General features: G+C 31.9%; 2 protein-coding genes across 14 annotated transcripts; both read left to right on the plus strand.

Annotated features, from left to right (window-relative positions):
• Nucleotides 1-1,475: 1,475 nt before the first annotated feature.
• Nucleotides 1,476-18,234, plus strand: Cip4 (formin-binding protein 1-like Cip4). 13 transcript variants are annotated; one of them, XM_080173735.1, is made up of 14 exons: nt 1,476-1,677; nt 2,650-2,890; nt 3,112-4,026; nt 4,282-4,385; nt 4,698-4,752; nt 6,668-6,748; nt 7,276-7,383; nt 8,066-8,138; nt 8,468-8,800; nt 10,170-10,246; nt 10,607-10,679; nt 16,638-16,754; nt 17,006-17,809; nt 18,082-18,234. In XM_080173735.1, exons 1-9 carry the CDS (start codon nt 1,574-1,576, stop codon nt 8,551-8,553), a joined length of 1,767 nt encoding a protein of 588 aa, XP_080029861.1. In that variant the 5' UTR covers nt 1,476-1,573; the 3' UTR covers nt 8,554-8,800; nt 10,170-10,246; nt 10,607-10,679; nt 16,638-16,754; nt 17,006-17,809; nt 18,082-18,234. The 13 variants fall into 13 exon arrangements, with proteins under 13 accessions (XP_080029861.1, XP_080029854.1, XP_080029853.1 ...); XM_080173728.1 differs by having other exon boundaries at nt 8,468-10,679; nt 17,006-17,076; nt 17,638-17,809; XM_080173727.1 differs by having other exon boundaries at nt 8,468-10,246.
• Nucleotides 18,191-25,610, plus strand: noi (splicing factor 3a subunit 3 noi). The gene is made up of 16 exons (XM_080173742.1): nt 18,191-18,327; nt 18,690-18,763; nt 19,064-19,177; nt 19,632-19,760; nt 20,022-20,088; nt 20,458-20,523; nt 20,963-21,033; nt 21,331-21,404; nt 21,739-21,853; nt 22,703-22,784; nt 23,167-23,254; nt 23,436-23,496; nt 23,730-23,859; nt 24,241-24,348; nt 24,644-24,817; nt 25,153-25,610. Exons 1-16 carry the CDS (start codon nt 18,256-18,258, stop codon nt 25,231-25,233), a joined length of 1,506 nt encoding a protein of 501 aa, XP_080029868.1. The 5' UTR covers nt 18,191-18,255; the 3' UTR covers nt 25,234-25,610.

Below are 25,610 nucleotides of genomic sequence, written 5' to 3' on the forward strand. Positions count from 1 at the left end.
AAATTTTAGTTATATTTTTAATATTTATCTTTTCAACCATTGCATTTGACTAAATTTATTTTATTTATCTGCATATAATAAAATCTTGTTCTACTTGATATTTTTTCTTGAGGGACAAAACATTTATAGAGTTTTTGTCCACTATCAGCAATTTTGGGACTCGAGCGAACATGCCGCGTATAGCTATTAGAAAGGAATTATGTCTTATGATTATTAAAACTTACATTTTGGGTTTTTTAATTAAATGAAATATACAATTTCTAATATAATATAACTATATTGAGATTCAATTTATTTTAAGATACTTATAAAGGCTAAATTTCTGTAGGTTTGCCATTTTCCTTCTATCGACCTTCAATAATAAACGACGACATTTGTAAATTGTGATTGTAGACGCCTTTATCGGTTTATAGTAAACCAAAGCTTTTAACCGGTTTTTATTTGTATTTTTTTTAAAATGATGTCTATTTTGAATAATTTACAATAACCTTTAAAACAAATCCGATCGTTTCAATTTTGATGATTGGATGTAGGACAAATTAATGTTTTTACTTTAAAATCTTTATATAATTAATTGAATTATGAGGAAGTAACAGTGATTTACAGTGAAAATTAAATATGTTTTTTATTTTGTAATAAAATGTTATTAAAAATTGATGCATTGAAAGGATACTAATGCAATTTAATATTATGAAGATTTTGTTTTAATACTTGAAAAGGCCACAAAATTTAATATTATCGACTATTTTTAGGTGAAGAAACTTCAATATACGTTTAAATTACTGTTCGTTTCAGAAGGTTTATTTACACTCGCTGTGAATGTCATACACATTGCATGAGAAAAATTTTAAAAGTAGCGTTTAATGGGCCATATTTTTAATGAGCTCGTCGATCGATTCTCTCTCTCCTCCCCTTAACTGATTAATGTGTCAAGCCGCTCTATCAATATTTTAAAAATATCTTCCATTTTCCTTATATAACGCTAGGATCACTCCAAAACGTCAATGTCCTATCACACGTACGTATTACCAGAAATATGATAATTTTATTATTGTCATAAAATCTTTACATTAAACTTTATATTCACTTAAATGTGCAAATATGTTATGAATTACTTCCATTCTTGATACGAAAATCAACCATAAAGCTCATAAAAAAATTTCTTTGGCTTATCATGTAATTTATTAATTGCTTTTTGATAATGAATTTTGCAATTTTAATCATAGCTTAGTTAAAAAGAACATTAAATATAATTGACTTTGCATTGGTTATTATTATGTGTAAGAATTCTAATCTCCGTCTGAAATTCAAATAAAGTAAAGTCATAGCGCAGAAAAAGTTCCTTTGCTGAAATGTATTGTGCATATTTTTATTGATAAGATTGAGGTGAAAGCCTTTATTACATTGTAACTTTATACAAAACACATGCAATTAACAAAAGACTATACTTGTCACTTGTATTTTTTCATGATTAATATTTTATGTACCTATATAGTATATTGATTTCAGATCTTTAAATTTTTGTTAAAATTACTCGCTTACTGGGCGCGAGGGGAGGGGAAACGTAAAAAAAATGAGCTGGGGCACAGAACTCTGGGATCAGTATGATCAAATTGCCCATCACACACAGAAGGGAATTGATTTTCTTGAAAAATATTCAAGATTTGTTGATGAAAGGTATGTTTTTTAATTCTTTGTAGCTACACTTCCATCATAACATTACCATAATTTACATAAATAGTGTGGTATTTGAACTTTTTTATTCTATAGGAGTTTTTGATTTTTTTGTCGTTATTTTGTAGAACTTTATTTATTTTATCATATATGGTCTTTTATCTTTTTCTCTCTTTTTTTGACTCTTAACTAACATCTGCTATATATAACTCACTTTCCATTTGCTAATCCCTGCTTATCTGCGTTTATGCAAATGCATGTAATCTAGCTTGTTACACTTTTTAAATAAATATAGCTTTATTACTAGTATAATGGCTTTTATTGAAGTGCTAGGTATATTCGCACACTTATGGAAATCTCTAATAAAACATTATAAATCCTTATATAAAATTCAGGGATTTTAGGACAATAGACGATAAATCTATGTTACCCCCCCCCCCCCCCCCCCTTTCCATTATAATAAACAAACTAACCCTTCTGTAGATCAAAAAAATTGGAGGACCAGTATAATTTACAGTCCAATGTCCGCTGCCTCTCAGCTCAAATAACTTGTTTATTATTTCACATTTAATGTTTATTTTGCGTATTTGTCACATCGAATATATTATCTTTTATTTGTCGTTAAGTATTTCTGTTTAAAGATATCAAGTAATAAGTTAGATATGAAAATGCACGTAATGCAATTGATTTGTTTTCCTAGTCCTTATTTCTATTTTATGATAACAGTTGAGGATTGTCAACTTTCTACTATTTAGCATTAAGAAAATAGGATTTTTTTTTAATATGCTCATAAAATATGTTACTCTTAAATGTGTCTATTTTCATCAGAAATTGCAAATGTGTGTGTTACTAAAAGATTAGTTGTAATAATATTATCAGTGTAATTTGAATCCAACAATAGGTAGGTACCTACTTTGGTAGTAATAAAAGATCTTGCGCGTTTATCACAAATATTGATTTTATTTTATTTTGTAGGTGTAAAATAGAACAAGAATATGCGCAAAAGTTGCGGCGACTCACCAAGAATTATTTACCAAAACAGAAAGGTGATGATTACAAGTTCACAGGGATCAAGGCGTTCTCCTTGATGCTGAACGAAATCAATGATTTAGCTGGTCAACATGAGTTGATAGCCGAGAATTTGTCGACAGCTGTTGTGTCAGATCTGACCACACTTATTAGATCTTTAAAGGATGATAGAAGAAAACAACTACAGGTGAATATTGTTTCTGTTTTTACGTTGGCTATTTTGTTTGCATTGATGCTAGAGATGTTATACAACCATAGTAATTTAAGTATGAAATGAATTTTTATTAAGAATTAAACGTTGTATTGTACATTATTATAACTTGTATAAAAGATACAGTTGTGTATAGTACAAAGTTTACTTTTGTTAGAACATGTTCATAAAATATTTCAAATATTATTTATTTTCAGGAAGGAGCAAGAATTCAAACCCAACTTTCAACATCTTTAAATGCATTGACAAAAACAAAAGAAAAATATGAAAAAGCTTTCGGGGCCAGTGAAAAGGCTCTGGAGCTGTTTAACAAAGCTGACGCTGATATGAATTTATCACGGGCTGAGGTAGATAAACATCGTATGACATCAAATGTGAAGCGCCAGCAAATGGATGATGCTAAAAATGAATACGCCAACCAGTTACAGAAAACAAATGATTATCAGCGGCAGTATTATAATCACCTACTGCCTGGTGTTTTCAGCACGCTGCAAGATTTGGAAGAGAAACGTATCATTAGTCTTAAGAATTATATGCAAAAGTCGGCTTCAATAGAGCAGGACGTCCTGCCGATTGTGACCCAATGCCTTGATGGGATTCAAAAATGTACAAATTCTATTGACGAGAAGCAGGATACTCTGTTTGTTATAGATAAGCATAAGAGCGGCTTTCATCCGCCGGGTGATATGCCTTTCGAGGATCTTTCTAATGCTACATCAACAACAAATCTAGCAAACAACAGCGGTAGTCAACCGCCGACTCCATCAGACAAAAAATTATCAATTTTGGGCACAATTACAGGAGGTAAGCTGCGCAAGCGGTCCGGACTATTGGGCATCTTTGCGCAAACTAAAAACTTTGCTGGACTTGGAGACGGACTTGATGATTTTTCAGAACTACCACCCAACCAGCGGCGGAAAAAGTTGCAGTCTAAATTAGATGCACTTACGTCGAAAATTTGTCAAGAAACAGCAGCCCGGGACGGCTTGATGAAAATGAAAACAGTTTATGAAGCTAATCCAGCGCTGGGTGATCCTATGTCCATTCAGGGACAGCTCACTGAAAACGGTCAGATTTTGGATAAACTTAGGTCTGATCTGCGTAGATATCAGGTATACCATTTTTTCTAAAGAACAAAAGCTTGCATGGTACCGAGAAATTAATGAACCTACATTTTGGATAACAATAAATAGTATTGTATAAAGAGCATATTTTTCAATAGGCAATCATTGCTATCAAAACCATATTTATTATTTTATATACGCAGAAAAAATAAATTCCTTATAAATAATTTTGTCAAAGTGCATATAGGCTACCTATCAAACTTATTATAAAGATACCCACTTTCACTGTTAATTTGTTATAAGGTTTGGTTAGAAGAATGTGATGCCCGAACGTCTAGTCCTGCGAGTTCTGCCCGGACAAGCCCTAGACGGAGCTCTGTCTCAGATGATGTGCAATCTTTGTCAAGGTAACACTTGTCGGGTAGAGGATCGATTTAATTTTCGACCTTTAACACGTTGATGCCTTAATAGGTTTAAATACCTACTGCCGGGATATCATATGCGTAATTTTCAAAATAAAATGAGGGTAATTTATCATGACAAAGCTAAAATCATACTTTCAGGCGAAGGTGGTATTTCTCATTGCATTTTATTGTCCTTGTTTCATTTTTTAAATGATCAAGCAAACATTATCTCCTAATCCTAACAGTTATTAAGCTAAGCTAATATTTGGGGAAGATTGGTGGGTAGATTATTGAGAACTTATTTGCACTATTTAGGTCTAACAGTGATTCTTCAGTGAACCAAGCTAATAACAAGAATTCATTGACTAGTCAGGAACGGTTAATTTTAAATCAATAAATAAAAAAGTTGTAAAATAGGCATAAAAGTTGAAAATTAGTACCTGTTTTTTTGTTTTGTTGTCACATTCAAGTTACCTTTTCTTAGTTTTATACTTAACTGTACGTACAGGGGTGTATATTCTGCAAATTTGACCCAGCTAAGGGGGGATAAAAAAATAACAAAATATGTGGCTGGGGAAAATGTAAAAATTAAGAAAACTGAAAGTATTTTTTTCCATTTTTCTCCCCTCTTTGGTGAAAATAACTAAAAGAATATGTGGGAGGGTGGTAATATGAATAAAATAAAGAGTTTTGAAACTATTTTTCCATTTTATCCCCTTCCTTGCTGTAAAAAAACTATGAGGGGAAAAAAATAATCTTGTGCAGAATATACACCCCTAACGTACAATGTACGTCGTACATACAATTAAAATAATACTTTTTTTTTGGTTAGGAGATTTGTCTTTGCATTCTATCTTATACACGGTGTTTCAGAAAAAACTGCGTTTTCCGTTTTTCTGATACAACCAGAAGGAATACAGAAAAAACGATTATATGTCCTTATTCTCTTTAAAAAAGTACATCAAATTTATAACAGGTGTTTTCATTATCTCTAAAAATACGGCCTCCATGATAGGTACATAGTTTCCAAAAATGCTTTATGTGAAAAATGTTGTGCAAGAAAAATTAAAATAACTCTTTTATTATGTATAAAAAAATCGTAGAATTTCAATATTAATTTAGAAAAAGGTATAAGAAAAGTACCTTAATGAGTTTTAAAGGTGAAATGCTTTTTAGCTCCTCACAAAAGCATTTTTAAGAAACTGCAATTTGTCATTTTTTCACATTTCTTGATTGTGATGCATTTACAGTAAAAGAATCTTCTTTAGTAACGTAGATTATAGTAAAAAGAAAAAAAATTCTTTTTATTTGATAAAAAAATCTCTAAAGACAAAAAAGTTACCTATTGAAGTTTGAATTTTTTTTATTAAAGCATTTAATTACAAATTATGGATAAGTTATGAGTTTATACCTTAACCTGTCAATCAAATTAAAGGATTATATGAATAAATGAGGGGTGGGGATTTACGAACATGAGCAATTTTTAAGGTCATGTTTCTTAAGTATACAAAAAGAAAAACTGAATATTTGTTTTCAGTGAGGGAATTTTAAATGAAATTTTTAGTGTAATTGGTAGAAAATTGTATTGGCCGTATTAAGATGTTGTTTTCAAGTGAATAAATTTTTGAAAACCAACCATAAGGCACAAAATTCTACCAGAAAAAAGCATCATACGCATCTTTTGAAATATTTATGCTTTAAAATGCGCCGTTATTTTCAGAGATATTAAAAAACACCTGTAACAATTTCGATGCATATTTTTATAGAGAATATTGACATATAATTATTTTTTTTGTACTCCTAATGGTCGTTTCCCAAATTTGGAAAACGCAGTTTTTTTTAAACGCCCTGTATATTTTATGAAAAAAATATAGTATTCTTTGGGGAAGTAAAATGTAAGTAAAATATACAGGGGTTTATATTCTGCAAATTTGACCCGGCTGAGGGGTGGGGGGGAGGGGTTAAAAATAAAAAATATGTGGTCCGGGGGGGGGGGGATGTTAAAATTAAGAGGACTGAAAGCATTTTTTTCTATTTTTCTCTCCTCTTTGGCGAAAAAAAAACTAAAAAATATGTGGTGGAAGGGGGCATAATATGAATAAAATAAAGAGTTCTGAAAATATTTTTTCATATTATCCCCTTCCTTGCTTGAAAAAACTAGAAGGGGAAAAAATTTTAAAAATTTGCAGCAGGGGAAAAAAATGAATCTTGTGCAGAATATACACCCCTGAAAAAATATCTAGATTAGTTACTACAACTATATTATATTAACCAATAACCTGAAACAGGGTGGGCGTAGTTCCAACAGTCCTGAGAGTGGTATAGCTCATTCAGCTCAAAGTTTAGCTCACCATGAAGTTACTCAGGTAACAGACATTTTAATTTGTGTATCCTTATATAAAATAGGCAAGTTGTGTCTGTCTATTTGTACCGAAAGATGTCGCTAACCGCTTGTCTGACATGGCTCTTTTTTTTACAAGAAAGCTTCTTATAGGTCCTCGATGTTTATATGGGGAGGGTTGAGTGTACATCTATCCTTTAAAAAAATCATTAGAAAGATACTTTGATACGAACTGTCCGAATAAATCCTGCCACTTTTTAAAAAATTAATGTTAAAAAAAAACATTTTTGAGTTGTGTTATTTTACTTAGACACCAGTAATGCTTTTTCTAGTTTTAAATATCATGCAATAATGGAATAGGTATTGAATTTCAATCTATTTTTATGGAACAATATTATATAGATTATGTGAAAATAATGTTTTTTTAAATCATTAAATCAAGATTGATTTTTATATTTTCACTTACGCAGACCACAATATGTACATGGTACAGTACACACGCAGAAACACATACTTGTGATTTCTTGAATACTAATGCTTCTCTGTAAATAGGACATTGATGATGACGAATTTTACGATGTGGAACCGCTACCAATTCTCGGCAGATGTAGGGGCTTGTATTCATTTGAGGCTAGTAGTGAAGGCAGTATTCCTATGGAGGTTAGTATTATATATGCATTAGAATTTTTAAATTCATAGAGCAACTTCTATATATCTAATATACATGCATTAGTTGGGTTTTTGCAACTCAAGTGAAACCCAACTTTTGTCCTTCTTATGGAGGCCAACCCAAGTAAAGCCGAACTTTTGTCCTCCTTATAAAGAGCCACCTTATAAAAGGGAGGAGAGGGGCCACCTAGCGCAACTGAGGAGCTGAAAATTACTGCATGTCTTGCTAAAAACAATATAGACTTAGACCTTAGGTCGGAAGGCACTAACATCCCAACTAGAGCAAACAAACAAACTCTTGATTCCACGACTTTTGACTGGAAGTCCCGTACTGTGCATGTGTAATGTTAAGTGAATATTTATCATATGCTACTAATATTTTAGATTTATACTCATACTTTCCTATTCGTGGAAACTGTTTAAAACCATAGGATACACGTGTTTTCATCAACTTTCAGAATCGTTTTTAATTTAACGGCAACTAATCGGTTTCGGAGCTGTGTTTAATGCATCTTTTTTCGTGATTTTCTACATACTTTTCCGCGGATACATAAATGAAAATGTAAGTTAGCTGTTTTGCTAAGAGTTGACTGGAGTGGGTTTATTTAAGTACTATGAATGATGGATGGATATAAAGTTGGTTAGTATATCTAATTATCATTATATTTTTTAGGATGGTGAAGAGTTGTGGTTAATTGAGATGGATCAAGGGGATGGATGGACAAGAGTTCGAAGGATTCAATCAGGTCCAGGAAGAACACATTTTATAGTAATTAAGAAAAGTGCAAGTTACAAGAACTTTTTAAAAACGTTTATTTAACTGTAACTATATATCTTGTTTTACACTCCTATAATTATGATTTTTAAACAAACAAAAAATAACCATATTGTTTCTCTAGTTCTGACTTATTATGGACTTTAAACCCACTATTTGCACAGTTAGAACTGATTTATTTAGCTAAGGAATTTTGATTTACTATTATGTCGCCTATCGAAAATAGCAGCAGATACAATTTTACTTTGGTTTGAAACTTTGAACCCATCACCTGAAATGCAAACATGTTCTCTTTACTAGATCCGGGTGACAGCATGCCCGAGGGATTCGTTCCAACATCCTACATTGAAATTTATGACAAGTTTGCCCAGCCACAGCCAGTTTAATCAGCAGCTAATGACCTCGGTCATGGATCGGTCAAGACAACATAAAATCACCAGAATTAACCTATGGTCACAATACAGCTTAAAAATACAAAAACAGAGAAGAAACAAAAACAATGTCTTAAAGACAAAAATATAATTTATCCATTTTTACATGTTAAACAGTTAGCCAAATATTTTCATTAAAAAGAACATGAAAAATTTTATTTTCATGAAATTATATTCGTTTACTGCCATATCTATGAATATTGTATTATCATGAGTACGTTGATTTTATGTGTAATTGTCAATATTTTTCAAACTTTTTACATTTTCTTTAAGTCATGTACTGTCTTCCCGAAATCGTTTAAGGTTTTTTAAGATTTTGCTCAATGATGAGCTTTACATTTATTTTTTACTCTAAAATTATTTTAAGATTTTGCAATTTAGATGTGAAATTAAGTTGCAGAGTATTTTATTTTGGGGAAAGGATTGTTTTATCTGAAGTAAAACAATTTTGCCTCCCAAGTAGCTTATCCTTCAGTTAAACAATCATTTTTGAGATAGAAGAGTTTTTTAACTATTTGAATGAATTATTATGTAAAACAAGGCAATTTTTTAATACTGATGAAAAGTTGGAGGAAAAGAATATTTTCTTCGGGTGCAATGATCCTGTCCCTAATTATACTTTTTATTGCATTATTTTGTGAATCTTAGTTCTCTTTTACTTTAGTAACATTATCTCTTATTAAGGATCTAGATTTACTTCACCAAATTTAAAGAATTTCAATGTAAAAATCGATCAAATATGGTCATAACAAGCAAAGATGACCTAAAAAGTAAACAAATTAAAAATGACAAGCAATATATTGGTATATATTTGCTTGGGTTTGAACAATAACCTTCAAATACTTGTTCTAAAACACACGAGATTGAAATAAGCTAAGCTCTAACGACGGACAGAAATACAGAGTGAGGAAATCTAATCTATACAGAACACGTTTTGCGTGTTGTAAATCGAAATGTGGCCTCTTTTTTGCATATTGAAGATATCTGATTTTACCAGTTATTATGCATTATCTTTATTTTTATTGTTACTATTTTATTTGTTAATATTAAAGTGATATTTTATTTACCCTTGTTCATCCGATTATAATCAAAAACCCGCTGGTGTGTAACTTGTATTGGAAAACTGAGTGTAATGTATTCATTTGGAACTAGCTGTTCAGCCAAGATTTATTATCATATTCCTGTCGCTTTCTGATTTTTACTAACTACAAATTAATCAAAAAGTAAGTAAAGAGACTTTACAAAAGCAACTTTGCTTTGATTCTTTAAAACTAGACAGGAAAGGGCAATGCGCTAAATTAAATGTGCACCCTTTTATGATGCCTTAAAATAAAAGGCAAAATTTCACACTTCAAAAATGAAAAGTGCAGGGATTGATTTATCGCCCTCTGTCTCATCCCTGTCAAAAATGGTCTCTTTATTTACTTAACTATAAACATAAAAATGTCTACGTACAATATTAATAGTTGAGCTTAGAATTGATAAAACTGATTATAATTTATTATTATTACCAATAACACATGATTACCGAGTGCTATATGATATATATTTCATAAACATATATTACAAAGTTTACAAAGTTAACCTAATCATCATGAAAATAGTATTTATTCAATTAAATCTGATAGTAACTTTTTCCATTGGACAGGCATTAGTATTTTAAAAACAAAGAATTTATTAAAGGCTTAGCATATCATATGTAAAAGGGGGAAGCCAAAAAGCGTAAACAAGACAAAATTTAGTAATGAGCAAATAATACTTAAAACTTATTAAATTCAGTAAGTTTTGAAAAATAGTTATTTTGTTCATTTTTATTTATTGCCTTTACCGCTTGATTTAACATTGTCTTTAGGTTTTGATACAAAAAAGTTGTGAATAGTCATATAAAAATAGGCTCATGTCATTAAATATTGTTTTTAAATATGTAAAATCGATTTTCATAACATTTTGCCTACCTAGCCAAATTATTATTTGTTTTTATGATTCTAATTCCTGTCACATTTAACAGTATACCTTCTGACCATGTATGAAAGACATACAACATAAAGTATTTCTAACAATTCCATTATTCAATCATTCAAGTAATCAAGGGCACTTTTCTATAACCATTTGCCTTTCACTCTGGCTTCTCAAACAAAACTCATATAATGTATAGCAAGGGGGGGGGAAGTTCTGCCACTTTCGCGTAAACAGTGTGCAGTGGACTAGGTATTGATTTTAGATTATAGGTTATTTAGGATAAAAGTTTACTTTTGGGTATTAGTTCACGTATATTTAATCATTTTTTGAATAGGTCTCCAGGTTCAGGTGCTGCAGGCTGGAAGGTCGTTTCTGGACAGGTAAAAAAATTAAAAATTTTTTGTTTGAAGAGTTAGAGAGCAACTTATAAAACAAAATATGCTTCTTTTTGAATGTTATTAACATATCTGCAGAAAAAATTAAATTCGGCCTCCAGGTTCAGGTGCTGCAGGACTCCAGGTACACTCTGGACAGGTAAAAATTAAAAAAAATTATTTGAAGAGTTAGAGGTACACTTATTAAACCAAATATGCATCTTTTTGAATGTTATTACCATATTAGAAGAAAAAATGACAATCGGCCTCCAGGTTCAGGTGCTGCAGGCCTCCAGGTACACTCTGGACAGGTAAAAATTAAAATTTCTTATTTGAAGAGTTAGAGGTACACTTATTTAACCAAATATGCATCTTTATGGATGTTATCATCATATTTGCAGAAAAATTTAAAATCGGCCTCCAGGTTCAGGTGCTGCAGGCCTCCAGGTACACTCTGGACAGGTAAAAATTAAAATTTCTTATTTGAAGAGTTTGATGTACACTTATTTAACCAAATATGCATCTTTTTGGATGTTATTACCATATTTGAAGAAAAAATGACAATCGGCCTGCAGGTTCAGGTGCTGCAGGCCTCCAGGTACACTCTGGACAGGTAAAAATCAAAATTTCTTATTTGAAGAGTTAGAGGTACACTTATAAAACAAAATATGCATCTTTTTGGATGTTATTACCATATTTGAAGGTAAATTGACAATCGGCCTCCAGGTTCAGGTGCTGCAGGCCTCCAGGTACACTCTGGACAGGTAAAAATTAAAATTTCTTATTTGAAGAGTTAGAGGTACACTTATTTAACCAAATATGCATCTTTATGGATGTTATCATCATATTTGCAGAAAAATTTAAAATCGGCCTCCAGGTTCAGGTGCTGCAGGCCTCCAGGTACACTCTGGACAGGTAAAAATTAAAATTTCTTATTTGAAGAGTTTGATGTACACTTATTTAACCAAATATGCATCTTTTTGGATGTTATTACCATATTTGAAGAAAAAATGACAATCGGCCTGCAGGTTCAGGTGCTGCAGGCCTCCAGGTACACTCTGGACAGGTAAAAATCAAAATTTCTTATTTGAAGAGTTAGAGGTACACTTATAAAACAAAATATGCATCTTTTTGGATGTTATTACCATATTTGAAGGTAAATTGACAATCGGCCTCCAGGTTCAGGTGCTGCAGGCCTCCAGGTACACTCTGGACAGGTAGAAATTAAAATTTCGTATTTGAAGAGTTAGAGGTACACTTATAAAACAAAATATGCATCTTTTTGGATTTTATTACCATATTTGAAGGTAAATTGACAATCGGCCTCCAGGTTTAGGTGCTGCAGGCCTCCAGGTACACTCTGGACAGGTAAAAATTAAGTTTTCTTTTTAAATGAAGAGTTAGAGGTACACTTATTTTACCAAATATGCATCTTTATGGATGTTATCATCATATTTGCAGAAAAATTTAAAATCGGCCTTTAGGTTCAGGTGCTGCAGGCCTCCAGGTACACTCTGGACAGGTAAAAATTAAAATTTCTTATTTGAAGAGTTAGAGGTACACTTATTTAACCAAATATGCATCTTTTTGGATGTTATTACCATATTTGAAGAAAAATTTAAAATCGGCCTCCAGGTTCAGGTGCTGCAGGCCTCCAGGTACACTCTGGACAGGTAAAAATTAAAATTTCTTATTTGAAGAGTTTGATGTACACTTATTTAACCAAATATGCATCTTTTTGGATGTTATTACCATATTTGAAGAAAAAATGACAATCGGCCTGCAGGTTCAGGTGCTGCAGGCCTCCAGGTACACTCTGGACAGGTAAAAATCAAAATTTCTTATTTGAAGAGTTATAGGTACACTTATAAAACAAAATATGCATCTTTTTGGATGTTATTACCATATTTGAAGGTAAATTGACAATCGGCCTCCAGGTTCAGGTGCTGCAGGCCTCCAGGTACACTCTGGACAGGTAAAAATTAAAATTTCTTATTTGAAGAGTTAGAGGTACACTTATTTAACCAAATATGCATCTTTATGGATGTTATCATCATATTTGCAGAAAAATTTAAAATCGGCCTCCAGGTTCAGGTGCTGCAGGCCTCCAGGTACACTCTGGACAGGTAAAAATTAAAATTTCTTATTTGAAGAGTTTGATGTACACTTATTTAACCAAATATGCATCTTTTTGGATGTTATTACCATATTTGAAGAAAAAATGACAATCGGCCTGCAGGTTCAGGTGCTGCAGGCCTCCAGGTACACTCTGGACAGGTAAAAATCAAAATTTCTTATTTGAAGAGTTAGAGGTACACTTATAAAACAAAATATGCATCTTTTTGGATGTTATTACCATATTTGAAGGTAAATTGACAATCGGCCTCCAGGTTCAGGTGCTGCAGGCCTCCAGGTACATTCTGGACAGGTAAAAATTTTAAAAAAATTATTTAAAGAGTTAGAGGTATACTTATTAAACCAAATATGCGTATTTTTGGATGTTATTATCATATTTGAAGGTAAATTGATATTCGGCCTCCAGGTACAGGTGCTGCAGGCCTCCAGATCCATTCTAGACAGGTAAAAATTAAAAAAAATTATTTAAAGGGTTACAGGTACACTTATAAAACCAAATATGCATCTTTTTGGATGTTATTATCATATTTACAGAAAAAATTCAAATTGGACTCCAGGTTCAGGTGCTGCATGCCTCCAGGTACACTCTGGACAGGTAAAAATTAAAATTTCTTATTTGAAGAGTTAGAGGTACACTTATTAATCTATATTATAATTTATTATAATTTAGCCATTTTCTTTTTAGATAATAACATCCAAAAACACGCATATTTGGATTAATAAGTGTACCTCTAACTCTTCAAATAAATGTTTTTAATTTTTACCTGTCCAGAGTGTACCTGGAGGCCTGCAGCACCTGAACCTGGAGTCCAATTTGAATTTTTTCTGTAAATATGATAATAACATCCAAAAAGATGCATATTTGGTTTTATAAGTGTACCTGTAACCCTTTAAATAATTTTTTTAATTTTTACCTGTCTAGAATGGATCTGGAGGCCTGCAGCACCTGTACCTGGAGGCTGATTGTCAATTTATCTTCAAATATGATAATAACATCCAAAAACACGCATATTTGGATTAATAAGTGTACCTCTAACTCTTCAAATAAGAAATTTTTATTTTTACCTGTCCAGAGTGTACCTGGAGGCATGCAGCACCTGAAACTGGAGTCCAATTTGAATTTTTTCTGTAAATATGATAATAACATCCAAAAAGATGCATATTTGGTTTTATAAGTGTACCTGTAACCCTTTAAATAATTTTTTTTAATTTTTACCTGTCTAGAATGGATCTGGAGGCCTGCAGAACCTGTACCTGGAGGCCGAATATCAATTTACCTTCAAATATGATAATAACATCCAAAAATACGCATATTTGGTTTAATAAGTTTACCTCTAACTCTTTAAATAATTTTTTTAAAATTTTTACCTGTCCAGAATGTACCTGGAGGCCTGCAGCACCTGAACCTGGAGGCCGATTGTCAATTTACCTTCAAATATGGTAATAACATCCAAAAAGATGCATATTTTGTTTTATAAGTGTACCTCTAACTCTTCAAATAAGAAATTTTGATTTTTACCTGTCCAGAGTGTACCTGGAGGCCTGCAGCACCTGAACCTGCAGGCCGATTGTCATTTTTTCTTCAAATATGGTAATAACATCCAAAAAGATGCATATTTGGTTAAATAAGTGTACCTCTAACTCTTCAAATAAGAAATTTTAATTTTTACCTGTCCAGAGTGTACCTGGAGGCCTGCAGCACCTGAACCTAAAGGCCGATTTTAAATTTTTCTGCAAATATGATGATAACATCCATAAAGATGCATATTTGGTAAAATAAGTGTACCTCTAACTCTTCATTTAAAAAGAAAACTTAATTTTTACCTGTCCAGAGTGTACCTGGAGGCCTGCAGCACCTAAACCTGGAGGCCGATTGTCAATTTACCTTCAAATATGGTAATAAAATCCAAAAAGATGCATATTTTGTTTTATAAGTGTACCTCTAACTCTTCAAATACGAAATTTTAATTTCTACCTGTCCAGAGTGTACCTGGAGGCCTGCAGCACCTGAACCTGGAGGCCGATTGTCAATTTACCTTCAAATATGGTAATAACATCCAAAAAGATGCATATTTTGTTTTATAAGTGTACCTATAACTCTTCAAATAAGAAATTTTGATTTTTACCTGTCCAGAGTGTACCTGGAGGCCTGCAGCACCTGAACCTGCAGGCCGATTGTCATTTTTTCTTCAAATATGGTAATAACATCCAAAAAGATGCATATTTGGTTAAATAAGTGTACATCAAACTCTTCAAATAAGAAATTTTAATTTTTACCTGTCCAGAGTGTACCTGGAGGCCTGCAGCACCTGAACCTGGAGGCCGATTTTAAATTTTTCTGCAAATATGATGATAACATCCATAAAGATGCATATTTGGTTAAATAAGTGTACCTCTAACTCTTCAAATAAGAAATTTTAATTTTTACCTGTCCAGAGTGTACCTGGAGGCCTGCAGCACCTGAACCTGGAGGCCGATTGTCATTTTTTCTTCTAATATGGTAATAACATTCAAAAAGATGCATATTTGGTTTAATAAGTGTACCTCTAACTCTTCAAATAATTTTTTTTAATTTTTACCTGTCCAGAGTGTACCTGGAGTCCTGCAGCACCTGAACCTGGAGGCCGAATTTAATTTTTTCTGCAGATATGTTAATAACATTCAAAAAGAAGCATATTTTGTTTTATAAGTTGCTCTCTAACTCTTCAAACAAAAAATTTTTAATTTTTTTACCTGTCCAGAAACGACCTTCCAGCCTGCAGCACCTGAACCTGGAGACCTATTCAAAAAATGATTAAATATACGTGAACTAATACCCAAAAGTAAACTTTTATCCTAAATAACCTATAATCTAAAATCAATACCTAGTCCACTGCACACTGTTTACGCGAAAGTGGCAGAACTTCCCCCCCCCTTATTACAATTAGAAACGCAGTCATCGGTTATGAAAGTTGATTAACTCCCCCGCCAACAAATATTTTCTTAAAATTAAAGGTAGGGGGGTTCAATTTAGCTTCCAAGGACTACCATGGCCTGCGAAATTTTTAAAATGAAATGATAGAATTACAATTTACACCTCCCCTGATCTATATTTTTCAATATTAAATCTTACATATCCAACCTTACATAAACTATTTCCAAACTGAACCTACTTACCTAGCAAATATATTTGAATAGAAAATTAAGTAATGTATGAATTTGAATTACTAAAATTATTATCAAACTACAATTCCATTAAATTACCAATAAATAAATTACAATAGTAATTATAAATTTTAAAAAAAGGTTAGGTAAAAAGGCAGGTTCGATTAGCACTAGATGTGCCAAAATTGCATATATAGCGATTTTGTTTTAAACTCTTGTGTAATTATGGTACTCTCAGTGCAATGAGAATAGTACTCCTTCTCCCTTTAATATGATCAATGATATTATATAGAATCTTAAGTATTATAAAGAAAAGACACCACCGAGTGATTAGTATTGTATCTAGAATTTTGAATATTTTATTTAAAAGGGTATTTACTTTAAGTTTTCATGTTTTATTTTATTATTTAAGTTGTTATAAAATAGCAGCAGGCATTTGTAAATGCCAATAGAACAAATGATATTTGGATTCTGTGATTTATCTCAATTGTATCTACAAATAGTTAACAGGGGGATGTGCACTTGCATTCTTTCAGTATTAAGGTGAATTAAGAGGGTTGCAGGGGTGTATATTTTGTAACCTAGTTGAATTTCTTTCCTCTCCCGGCCCTCACATCCCTCTCTTATTCTTTACCCAATTTATTTTGTAAAAATACAGAATATTTTCTTATTTTGAAATATGAAAATATCCTGAAAGGTATATTTTTTTTTCTTCATATACCTACCTAAAGAAGATTCGAATAAATTTTTGTTACTTACCTTATTTGTTTAGTAGTAACCCTCCTTGCTGGAAGGATGCAAATGCACATACCTCTTATCTTCATATTCATTCGTTTGCTAAAATATACCAATCCTCTAATTAAAAGTAGCTGCATTGGATAGATGTATTCAATTTCAGGGGTGTATATTCTGCATGGGATCCCCGGCTCAGGGGGGGGGGGGAAAAAAAAAAAAATAAGTGGTTGGAGGGAAAAAAAATGTAAAAATTAAGAAAACTGAAAACATTTTTTCCATTTCGCCCCCCTCCTTGGTTAAAAAAACTAAAAAAATGTGTGGTAGGAGGGATAAAATAAATAAAATATAGAGTTCTTTAAATATTTTTCTATTTCCCCCCCTACTTTTTAAGAAAAATCTAGGGGGGGAAAAAAAATAAAAAAATTTGTAGCAGGGGAAAAAAAATAAATCTTGTGCAGAATATACACCCCTGTTCAATTTATTAACGGAATAATAAATAATTGAAAAGTTATAAAAAATCTCTATCAAAATTTTTCCTTTTCTTTGATTTTTTAAATTAAAATCTAAACTTGCACTGTTCTATCCCCAATGTTTAAGGCTTTACACATGCCCAAATATTTTTCAAAAAAAATAGAAATATTATACCTATTGAACTAATGAAGGAAGAATTTTTTTTTATTGATTTCTAAAGGCGGCCAAAGTAGAATATTTTAGACATTCCATAGTTAGAATTAACTATTTTTAGTTTTTTTTTTAATTTTTATTGTTGTGTATAGAAATTAGAATTTGTCATCCTGATGATTATATTATTACTATCATTTGTAATTAAAAATTACAGTATTTTTGTTAAGTTATTTTAAAAGGTGAATCATAATATTTCAAATAATTTAAATAAGAATTTACGTAAAAGTGGGAAGACAAAAGGTGTTTTTAACGCCAAATATGGATTAGGTGTAAAAATAGCATGAAATCAACTTAGATTCATCAAATTCTTTTGTCTTTTCTTTTTTTTAAGCGAGAGGAGATTTGGCAGTTTTTGTCTGCAAAATAAACCTGAAATAACTGTATATATTTACATTACGCTAAACATAAAATTGCTTTTTAAAGGTTTTTTTTTCATATTTGACCTTAAAAGATAACTTAACAAAAATGAACTGTGTTATCATGTTATTATGCTGCCATAACTGAAATTCCTAGTTGAATAATGTGGGCAGAGGAGGGGCTGGGTGTGAAGCCTGTAAAAAATCTACCAGACACATGTTAATATAAATTATCTTGTTTAATCAGAGATACACAAGTATAAAATAAAATGGAGAGCCTGCTAGAACAGCAGCGGAGGTATCATGAGGAAAGGGAAAGGTTAATGGATGCGTTGGTCCAGGTTTGTTCTTGTTTATTATTAGCACCGCAGCTACTCTTTAATTAGGGTAGATACGTCAATACAACGCTAACTCTACTCAAATATTTTAGAATGTGTATATATCAATGGATGAGATACTTTGCTAGATGAATATTATTTCAGAAATCATTCATAAACAAATATTATAAACAAAATAAGCTACAATAGTACATATCTAAAGCACAAAGATAGTTATATACCTACAGTATCAACTAAAAGTTAAATTATCTTTTGTTTTATTATCTTTTGTTTGCTTATTGTTACTGTCCTACTTATGTACTTTGTTATCCTTATTTTCTAAAATATGATTTATGCAATTTTACCAATCCAATTTTATTTTTCAGGAAAGGTTAATGACAAGAACAAATCACAAAGAAACGATAAATTCTGAACACAGACAAAAATTAATGTTTGACAGGTAATCCAAAATTATTTTTTGGGGTTAGAGGGTTGACAGTTATAACGGTCTTTGTCTCATATACCTAAGTTAAAAATATAAAAATATGTTGTGTGTGAAGGCACATGCTCCATGTTTATCCTAATTTTTATTTTCTTTGTGTCACAATAGCAATTAGGACAAAGATGCTAAATAGTGCATTTTCAAATGAAAATTTAATTGGTATTATTTAATCAGACAAATATTAGATATAAAAAAATACTTATCTATCAAATGGTAAAATAAAATAGGTAGGTAACCGTATTTTGTATTTTTGTGTAGGTACGAGCAGTGTACAAACTATCTAAGAGAAATCTATGAGGATAAGGATGGAGAAAGGAAAAAGGAGGTTCAGGCTCTCAGTGGACCCAACGAGTTTGCAGAATTTTATAGCAGGTATGGTACACCTATTTTTCATTGTAAAATGAAGAATATATTGACTAAATGTTTTGTGACTATAACTTTCGTGTAAAGGGATTTGATACAATAATATTAAAATCGGCAGATGTCCTACTTTAACATATCTTAAATGTAATTTTATAAATAAAGTCAACTTTTCAGTATAATTTTACATAGTCAAGGAACTCATTTGTCGTGTTAATTGAGTCAGGAAATAATCACACGCACAAAGTAAGGAAAAAACTAGGTATAATTCATTCGTATAATTTATTCGTATAATTTGATTTTCTGCAGATAGACGAGGGCGTTGCCTATAACTAAAAAACGCAGAAATGGAGTTTAATACTCTGCTTGCTTCTTAAATATTACGAGACAGCTGAATAACTTTCAATTTCTAGAGATTGCTTGTCTTGAGATTTTACCTGAGATAATTTTTTATTTATTTATTCAGATTGAAAGGAATCAAAGAGTTCCACCGAAGGCATCCCGGAGAAATATGTGTGCCCATGTCCATTGAATTTGAGGAAATGAAGAAACTCCGGGAAAATCCGGCTGAAGAACAAAATGCTACCAATTTCAGGTAACGTAGAGAGGTGGCTTAGATCAACGTACGGCCTAGAAGGGGGTTTGGGTGTCCTATTCGAAATTGTGTATAAACGTTGATTTCAAGTGTCATTTAATATAAATATTAGGTATTTTTTCGTCACAATACGACGCCCTTTTTCATAACTTGCAACTTTTGGTTCAATTCGTTAAAAAAAAAGTTAGATCTAGGTACTACAATACGCGAAAAAATAATTCTATCAAAGATTTAAAACAATACAATTTTCATTCTTTTTAGTGATGAAGAGGGTTATGGCAAATATTTGGATCTACATGAATGTTACGATAAATACATAAACATCAAGGTAATGGATTATCCAAGAACAGTTAACTGTAATACAGGAAAATTCTCATTATTTGGGCTTCTAATTAGTAATACAGTTCATTGTTTACTACATTTTTTTTTGTACAAATTGGTTTAATTAGAAAATCTACTGTATAGGTATATGCAAATATAGCTCCGCTTTTCTTTCCGAAGGCTACTTTATACGGGAATCCTGAAACGGAAACACATATATCCAGATATTTTACCAACTACAAAAAAAATCATAGAAATATCCCATTTTGTTCATTCGTCTGTCTTAGTTATATGTAATGGTGTTTGTTTAAATATATTAGCATCGTAACTTTCTAATGTTTTCTTCATTGCTTTTGCTAACTTTTATTTATTTTAGGGTGTGGACAGAATTGATTATATCAGTTTCATCCAGAGATTCGACAAGTTTGCTGAAATACCCAAGGTATGCCGCCGGACAAACACTGAGATTTAAGGGATGTGACAATGGGCTATAAATTGATGTAAATCCCCATTTTTGATAAACAAAATTACCTCTAATGCAGCTTAAAATTATTGGTTGAAAAGTTAGGAACCTACTAGTTCTGAGTCAAAAAATCATTTTAAAGTACCCAAAGTTTTTAAGGCAGCCAATAAGTGGAATACCTACTTAATTGCCTCCCCTCTAGTCTCAAAACCAAGTGAAAAGACCAAATACATATTGGCTATGGCTTTACTATTACTAATAGGCAGGGGTGTATATTCTGCACAAGATTCATTTTTTTGGCGGCAAATTTTTTTCCCCTCCTATTTTTTTCCTTGCAGAATAATCCCCCCTGCTAATAGGTTAGATTATTTTGTAAACTAATCTTGTATGTAGAATACTAAACCCATTATTCTTTCAGGACAGAAAGAATGGAGACTACCGCACCTATCTACGAACACTCACAGACTATCTCTACTCCTTCTTATCAAGGCATACATTTACTATATATGGAATTAATCATATTAAATGACAAGCATTAATAATATAATTAGGTTTTTTTTCCGTAGGTACGCACGTATGCAACGGATAGCTCCTATGTTAATTTTGCAACAAATTTACATACAATTTTGTTTAGACTTATAAATTCATATTCTTCATAATAAGTTTTGACACTTTTACACAAGTGTACAAGTATAAATGTTTGTTTGTCCTACAGTCTAATTTTTTTTGCTTCGCTTTTTGGATGTTGATAATAAATTTCCATTCTTAATAATTGTACTTTGTCAGGACTAAACCCTTGTTGGAACTTGATCAGGAGTTAGCTCTCTGTCTTGTGGATCTGGATGCTAAATTTGAAAGAGGTACCTTCAATTTTGTTTCACATATAGCATAGTTTCATAAGCATTAAGAAGTCTGTCTGAAATGATTCTCAAAATTAAACTTTTATGCTCTTTATTATTAGGCATTACCTAGACAAATCTTTGGATTAGAAAAGGAAGAGGAGTAAACATTTTGATAGAGACTATTTTAATTTAAATTCATTTGCTCCCTAACTTTTTAACAAGAAAGGAAAATTATGTCCATAAGAAGCAAGATGGTAGTGTTATTGACGAAAACATAGAAGCAAAGTCGCTAAAAAATAATCACATTTTTGATTTTATTAAATTGTATCTCACATCCCCATTAATTGTATAGGTGAATGCCCTGGGTGGGGCAAGGAGCAGCATGGAGCTATGGCCCATTCTGGAGCTCACCTGGACCTGTCAGCCTTTTCCACATCTGAAGAATTGGCCTCTCTGGGTCTTGACAGGTAAAGTTTGGATATTGGATAACTATCATTATAATAAAGTAACAGGATGTCTTTGTGTCTGTCTGTTTGTCTGTACCGAATGATCTCGCTAACCGCTGAACCGATCTGGTTCTCCTTTATAGGATAGCTTCTCATAGGCCCCGTGAAGGTTTATACCTATTTTGGGGGAGGGTACCAACACCCTCCCAAGAAAAATCGCCCCTAGAAAAAAATTACCCCCCCCCCTCCCCCCAATTTTTACTTTATCTTTTAAAATCTATATTAATAAATTGGCAGGGGTGTATATTCTGCACAAGATTTATTTTTTTCCCCTGCTACAAATTTTTTTATTTTTCTTCCCCCCCTAGTTTTTTCTCACCAAGTAGGGGGAAAATGGAAAAATATTTAAAGAACTCTGTATTTTATTTATTTTATCCCTCCTACCACACATTTTTAAAAGTTTTTTTTTCACCAAGGAGGGGGGGGGAAATGGAATTTTTTTCCCAGTATTTTTAAATTTTACATTTTTTTTCCCTCCAACCACTTATTTTTTATTTTTTTCCCCCCCCCTGAGCAGGGGATCCCATGTAGAATATACACCCCTGTAAATTGGTTTATCAAATTCGATTTTCCCCTCCTCAAGTGCCCCTAGAGACCTTAAGGGGCGTATCCGCTAGTGAAATAAAAAGTAACAATAACATATAAAGGACTTTGAAAACTTTCATAAATAAATGTCTATTATGGGCCAGGTGGAATTATCCCTCCTCTGAAATATAAACCTGAACAGAGCCAATATTTGTAGATTTTTTAAAGGAAATGTAACATTAAACGTTAGCTATTTAGTCTTTATTTACTTTATTCAATTATCAGGTTGAAGTCTGGTTTAATGGCTCTTGGATTGAAATGTGGCGGTACCCTGCAAGAAAGAGCTGATAGGCTGTTTATGACTAAGGTTAGAAAACTCCCAATTGTTTTTAATTAATGCTATAAACTATAATCATTTGGAGTCATATTGATTTTGATGGATTTAGACAAAGTATGAGTAAACATAAAGAAAAGAAAGGCGTAGGGATAGACAGGATAGATAAGGATATGATAAATATAACCAAAGAAGGGAATGATCAGAGAAGGATACAAATACATTAAACTTCGATTCCTTTGTTGTCGAGTTCCTTTCCTCTTTTGCTTGTTCAGCCAAAATACCTAATATAAATGTGAAATATGAATGCATTACAGACGAATTGAGTATGCATAGGATTAGGAAAGGCATAATGCGTATGACTACTTAATAATAGTAAAGACATTTTCCTAAATTTGTCCTGTACTTTTTTTAGGGAAGAGATGTCTCAGAGTTGCCTGCCCATATATTTGCCAAGGCTAAGCCAGGAGTTAAAGCTGGCAAACCTGACAACACAAAACACAAGGAAAAGATAACTATGGAATAGCTTTATCGCGTATGTTTAATGTTTTGTCAAATGTCAGTCTAGTGCAACAAAGTACGGCTTGTTTTATATATTGAATTAAATATCTATTTTTCTTGGCTAAATTCTACAAAATAAACTACCTACTGCAGTCCCTGTAGACAATAGTTATCTTTGGCCATAGGAGTTGGCAGGCATTGAGGCACAGATCGTCAAAATGGCAGAAATTATAGGCGAAGTCAGGTAAACTTTTATTAAAAAATGTATTAAACTTAAAAGATGTAATATTATAAGGAGTTACAAACTATATTATGTAGTTTACTGTAAAAAAACGTAGTACTTAAAAAGGACCAAAAAGGAGCTTCACTCAAAACTTAAGATATGTTCAGCAGATCAACTGTTAAAAGTATCTTTAAGTAGAATATGGATGGACATTCATATGAAAATCCAACTATTATTAAAATCTATTTATTTAGAAATGATACAATTGAGAACGTTGAGAGAAAGCAGGCTAGAACAGAGGGTGAGAGACAAGAGAGTGATGGTGAAATGTCTGAGGAAGATGGAGATGATGATGACGACGACGACATTCCATACAATCCAAAGGTAAGACGACTTTTCCAGTAAAAATAACGACATTTTGACAGTTTACAACATTGATGACTTTCAAGACTTTAACACTATTATAATTTACTTTTACACTTACTTTTTGTTTTTGTTGTTCTAAAGTTATTTTAAAATAATTTATCTTAACACTTCCACGTTCACACCCTGCTTTTTAAAAGATATTCTTTAACCTTCTAGTTTTCAGAATTGTATTTTAAACTATGGCTTCGTTATAATTTGTAAATATTAGTGCAAGTTTGGCAGGTGTCCCAATTTTTAGCCACTATATGCCAACATTATGTCTTATAATTAAAAGATACAAGTATCCCGTATTTTTTTTAGGTAAGCATATCAATATATTGTATTTCTTATTTATTTTAGAATCTGCCCTTGGGTTGGGATGGAAAGCCAATTCCGTACTGGTTGTACAAACTTCATGGTCTCAACATCTCTTACTCTTGTGAAATTTGTGGAAATCAAACGTACAAGGTTAGTATTTATCTTGAATGTAGAAATTAAGTAGTGCCTAAGGTTTAAGATCTCGCTAATCTCTGCACTGACCCTATTAAGTTTTTTTATTTTATGTTTGTTTTGCATAGTTCTCGGGATGCTTTTGCATTTTTTTTTAGAGCCGGCTTTTATTTTCGGGGTTAAGTCATTTGTTGGAACCATTTTTATAATGAAGATATTAAGGAAGACGTAACCTCTTCTTTTCATTTATGCTTTAGTAATCTGTTACCTAAATAAATATAATAGTCTTTTAAACATTTTATACAATTTTCAGGGACCAAAAGCCTTTCAGCGGCATTTCGCAGAGTGGCGTCACGCGCACGGAATGAGGTGTCTGGGTATCCCCAACACGGCACATTTCGCCAACGTGACCCAGATCGAGGATGCTATGGCTTTGTGGGACAAACTGAAGGTTCAGAAACAGGAGGAAGCCTGGAAACCTGAAGTGGTAGGTTGCTTTTTGTTCAAATAATGCTTTTTTAATGTCCTTTTTGCCTTAAACTTTAGGCTTTTCTTAGAACCACAGCAACTCTATTGCATGATTTTGTCCACAATCAGACACAGTTCAACGATTGTGAAGAATACGCAATCTCTAGTTCCTAAGCAGTTTCTTGAAAATTAAACCAAGATAATGTTATAATATATTTTTGCTCTTATTACAAAAGTTTATTTCTCCAGACATTTGTTATTGCTTATCATTAACAAGCAAAAATGTCATTTTCTTTTATTTTCAAATTTATTCTTAGTTCAATTGTGACGATTAAAAATATATTTTTTGTAAAGGAGGAAGAGTTTGAAGACAGCAAGGGTAATGTGGTGAACAGGAAGACATATGAAGATTTGAAAAGACAAGGGCTTCTATGAACAGTTATATTCTTGTTGTTGAAAATAATAATTTTAGAAAAACCTGTTTATGTACCTTATTTTTTAATGCTAATGTGTTGAAACGTATTTTTCAAGCAATCTTTTAATCAGATTATATTCTCTAAAATGTTTTTTTTTACAAGGGGAAAATTGATATTTCTAATTTTAACTGATTTGTGAGTTTGTTTGGGAAGAACCTAAAATAATTAAATAGTTCCCTTTTTCCTATGTAATTAATTTTTTTGATTGTCCTCAAAGTGGACAAGTGGCAAATTGTATTGAAAAAAAACTGTGTTCTCAATTGTAAGAAGAAAGATTAAGCATTTTTTTGTGTGTTTGTATTTTGTTACCTGAAATACACTTTTTCATATCATGAA

This window comes from Acartia tonsa, chromosome 10 (genome assembly GCF_053477335.1).
Source record: "Acartia tonsa isolate MP-2025a chromosome 10, ASM5347733v1, whole genome shotgun sequence".
NCBI classification, from domain to species: domain Eukaryota; kingdom Metazoa; phylum Arthropoda; class Copepoda; order Calanoida; family Acartiidae; genus Acartia; species Acartia tonsa.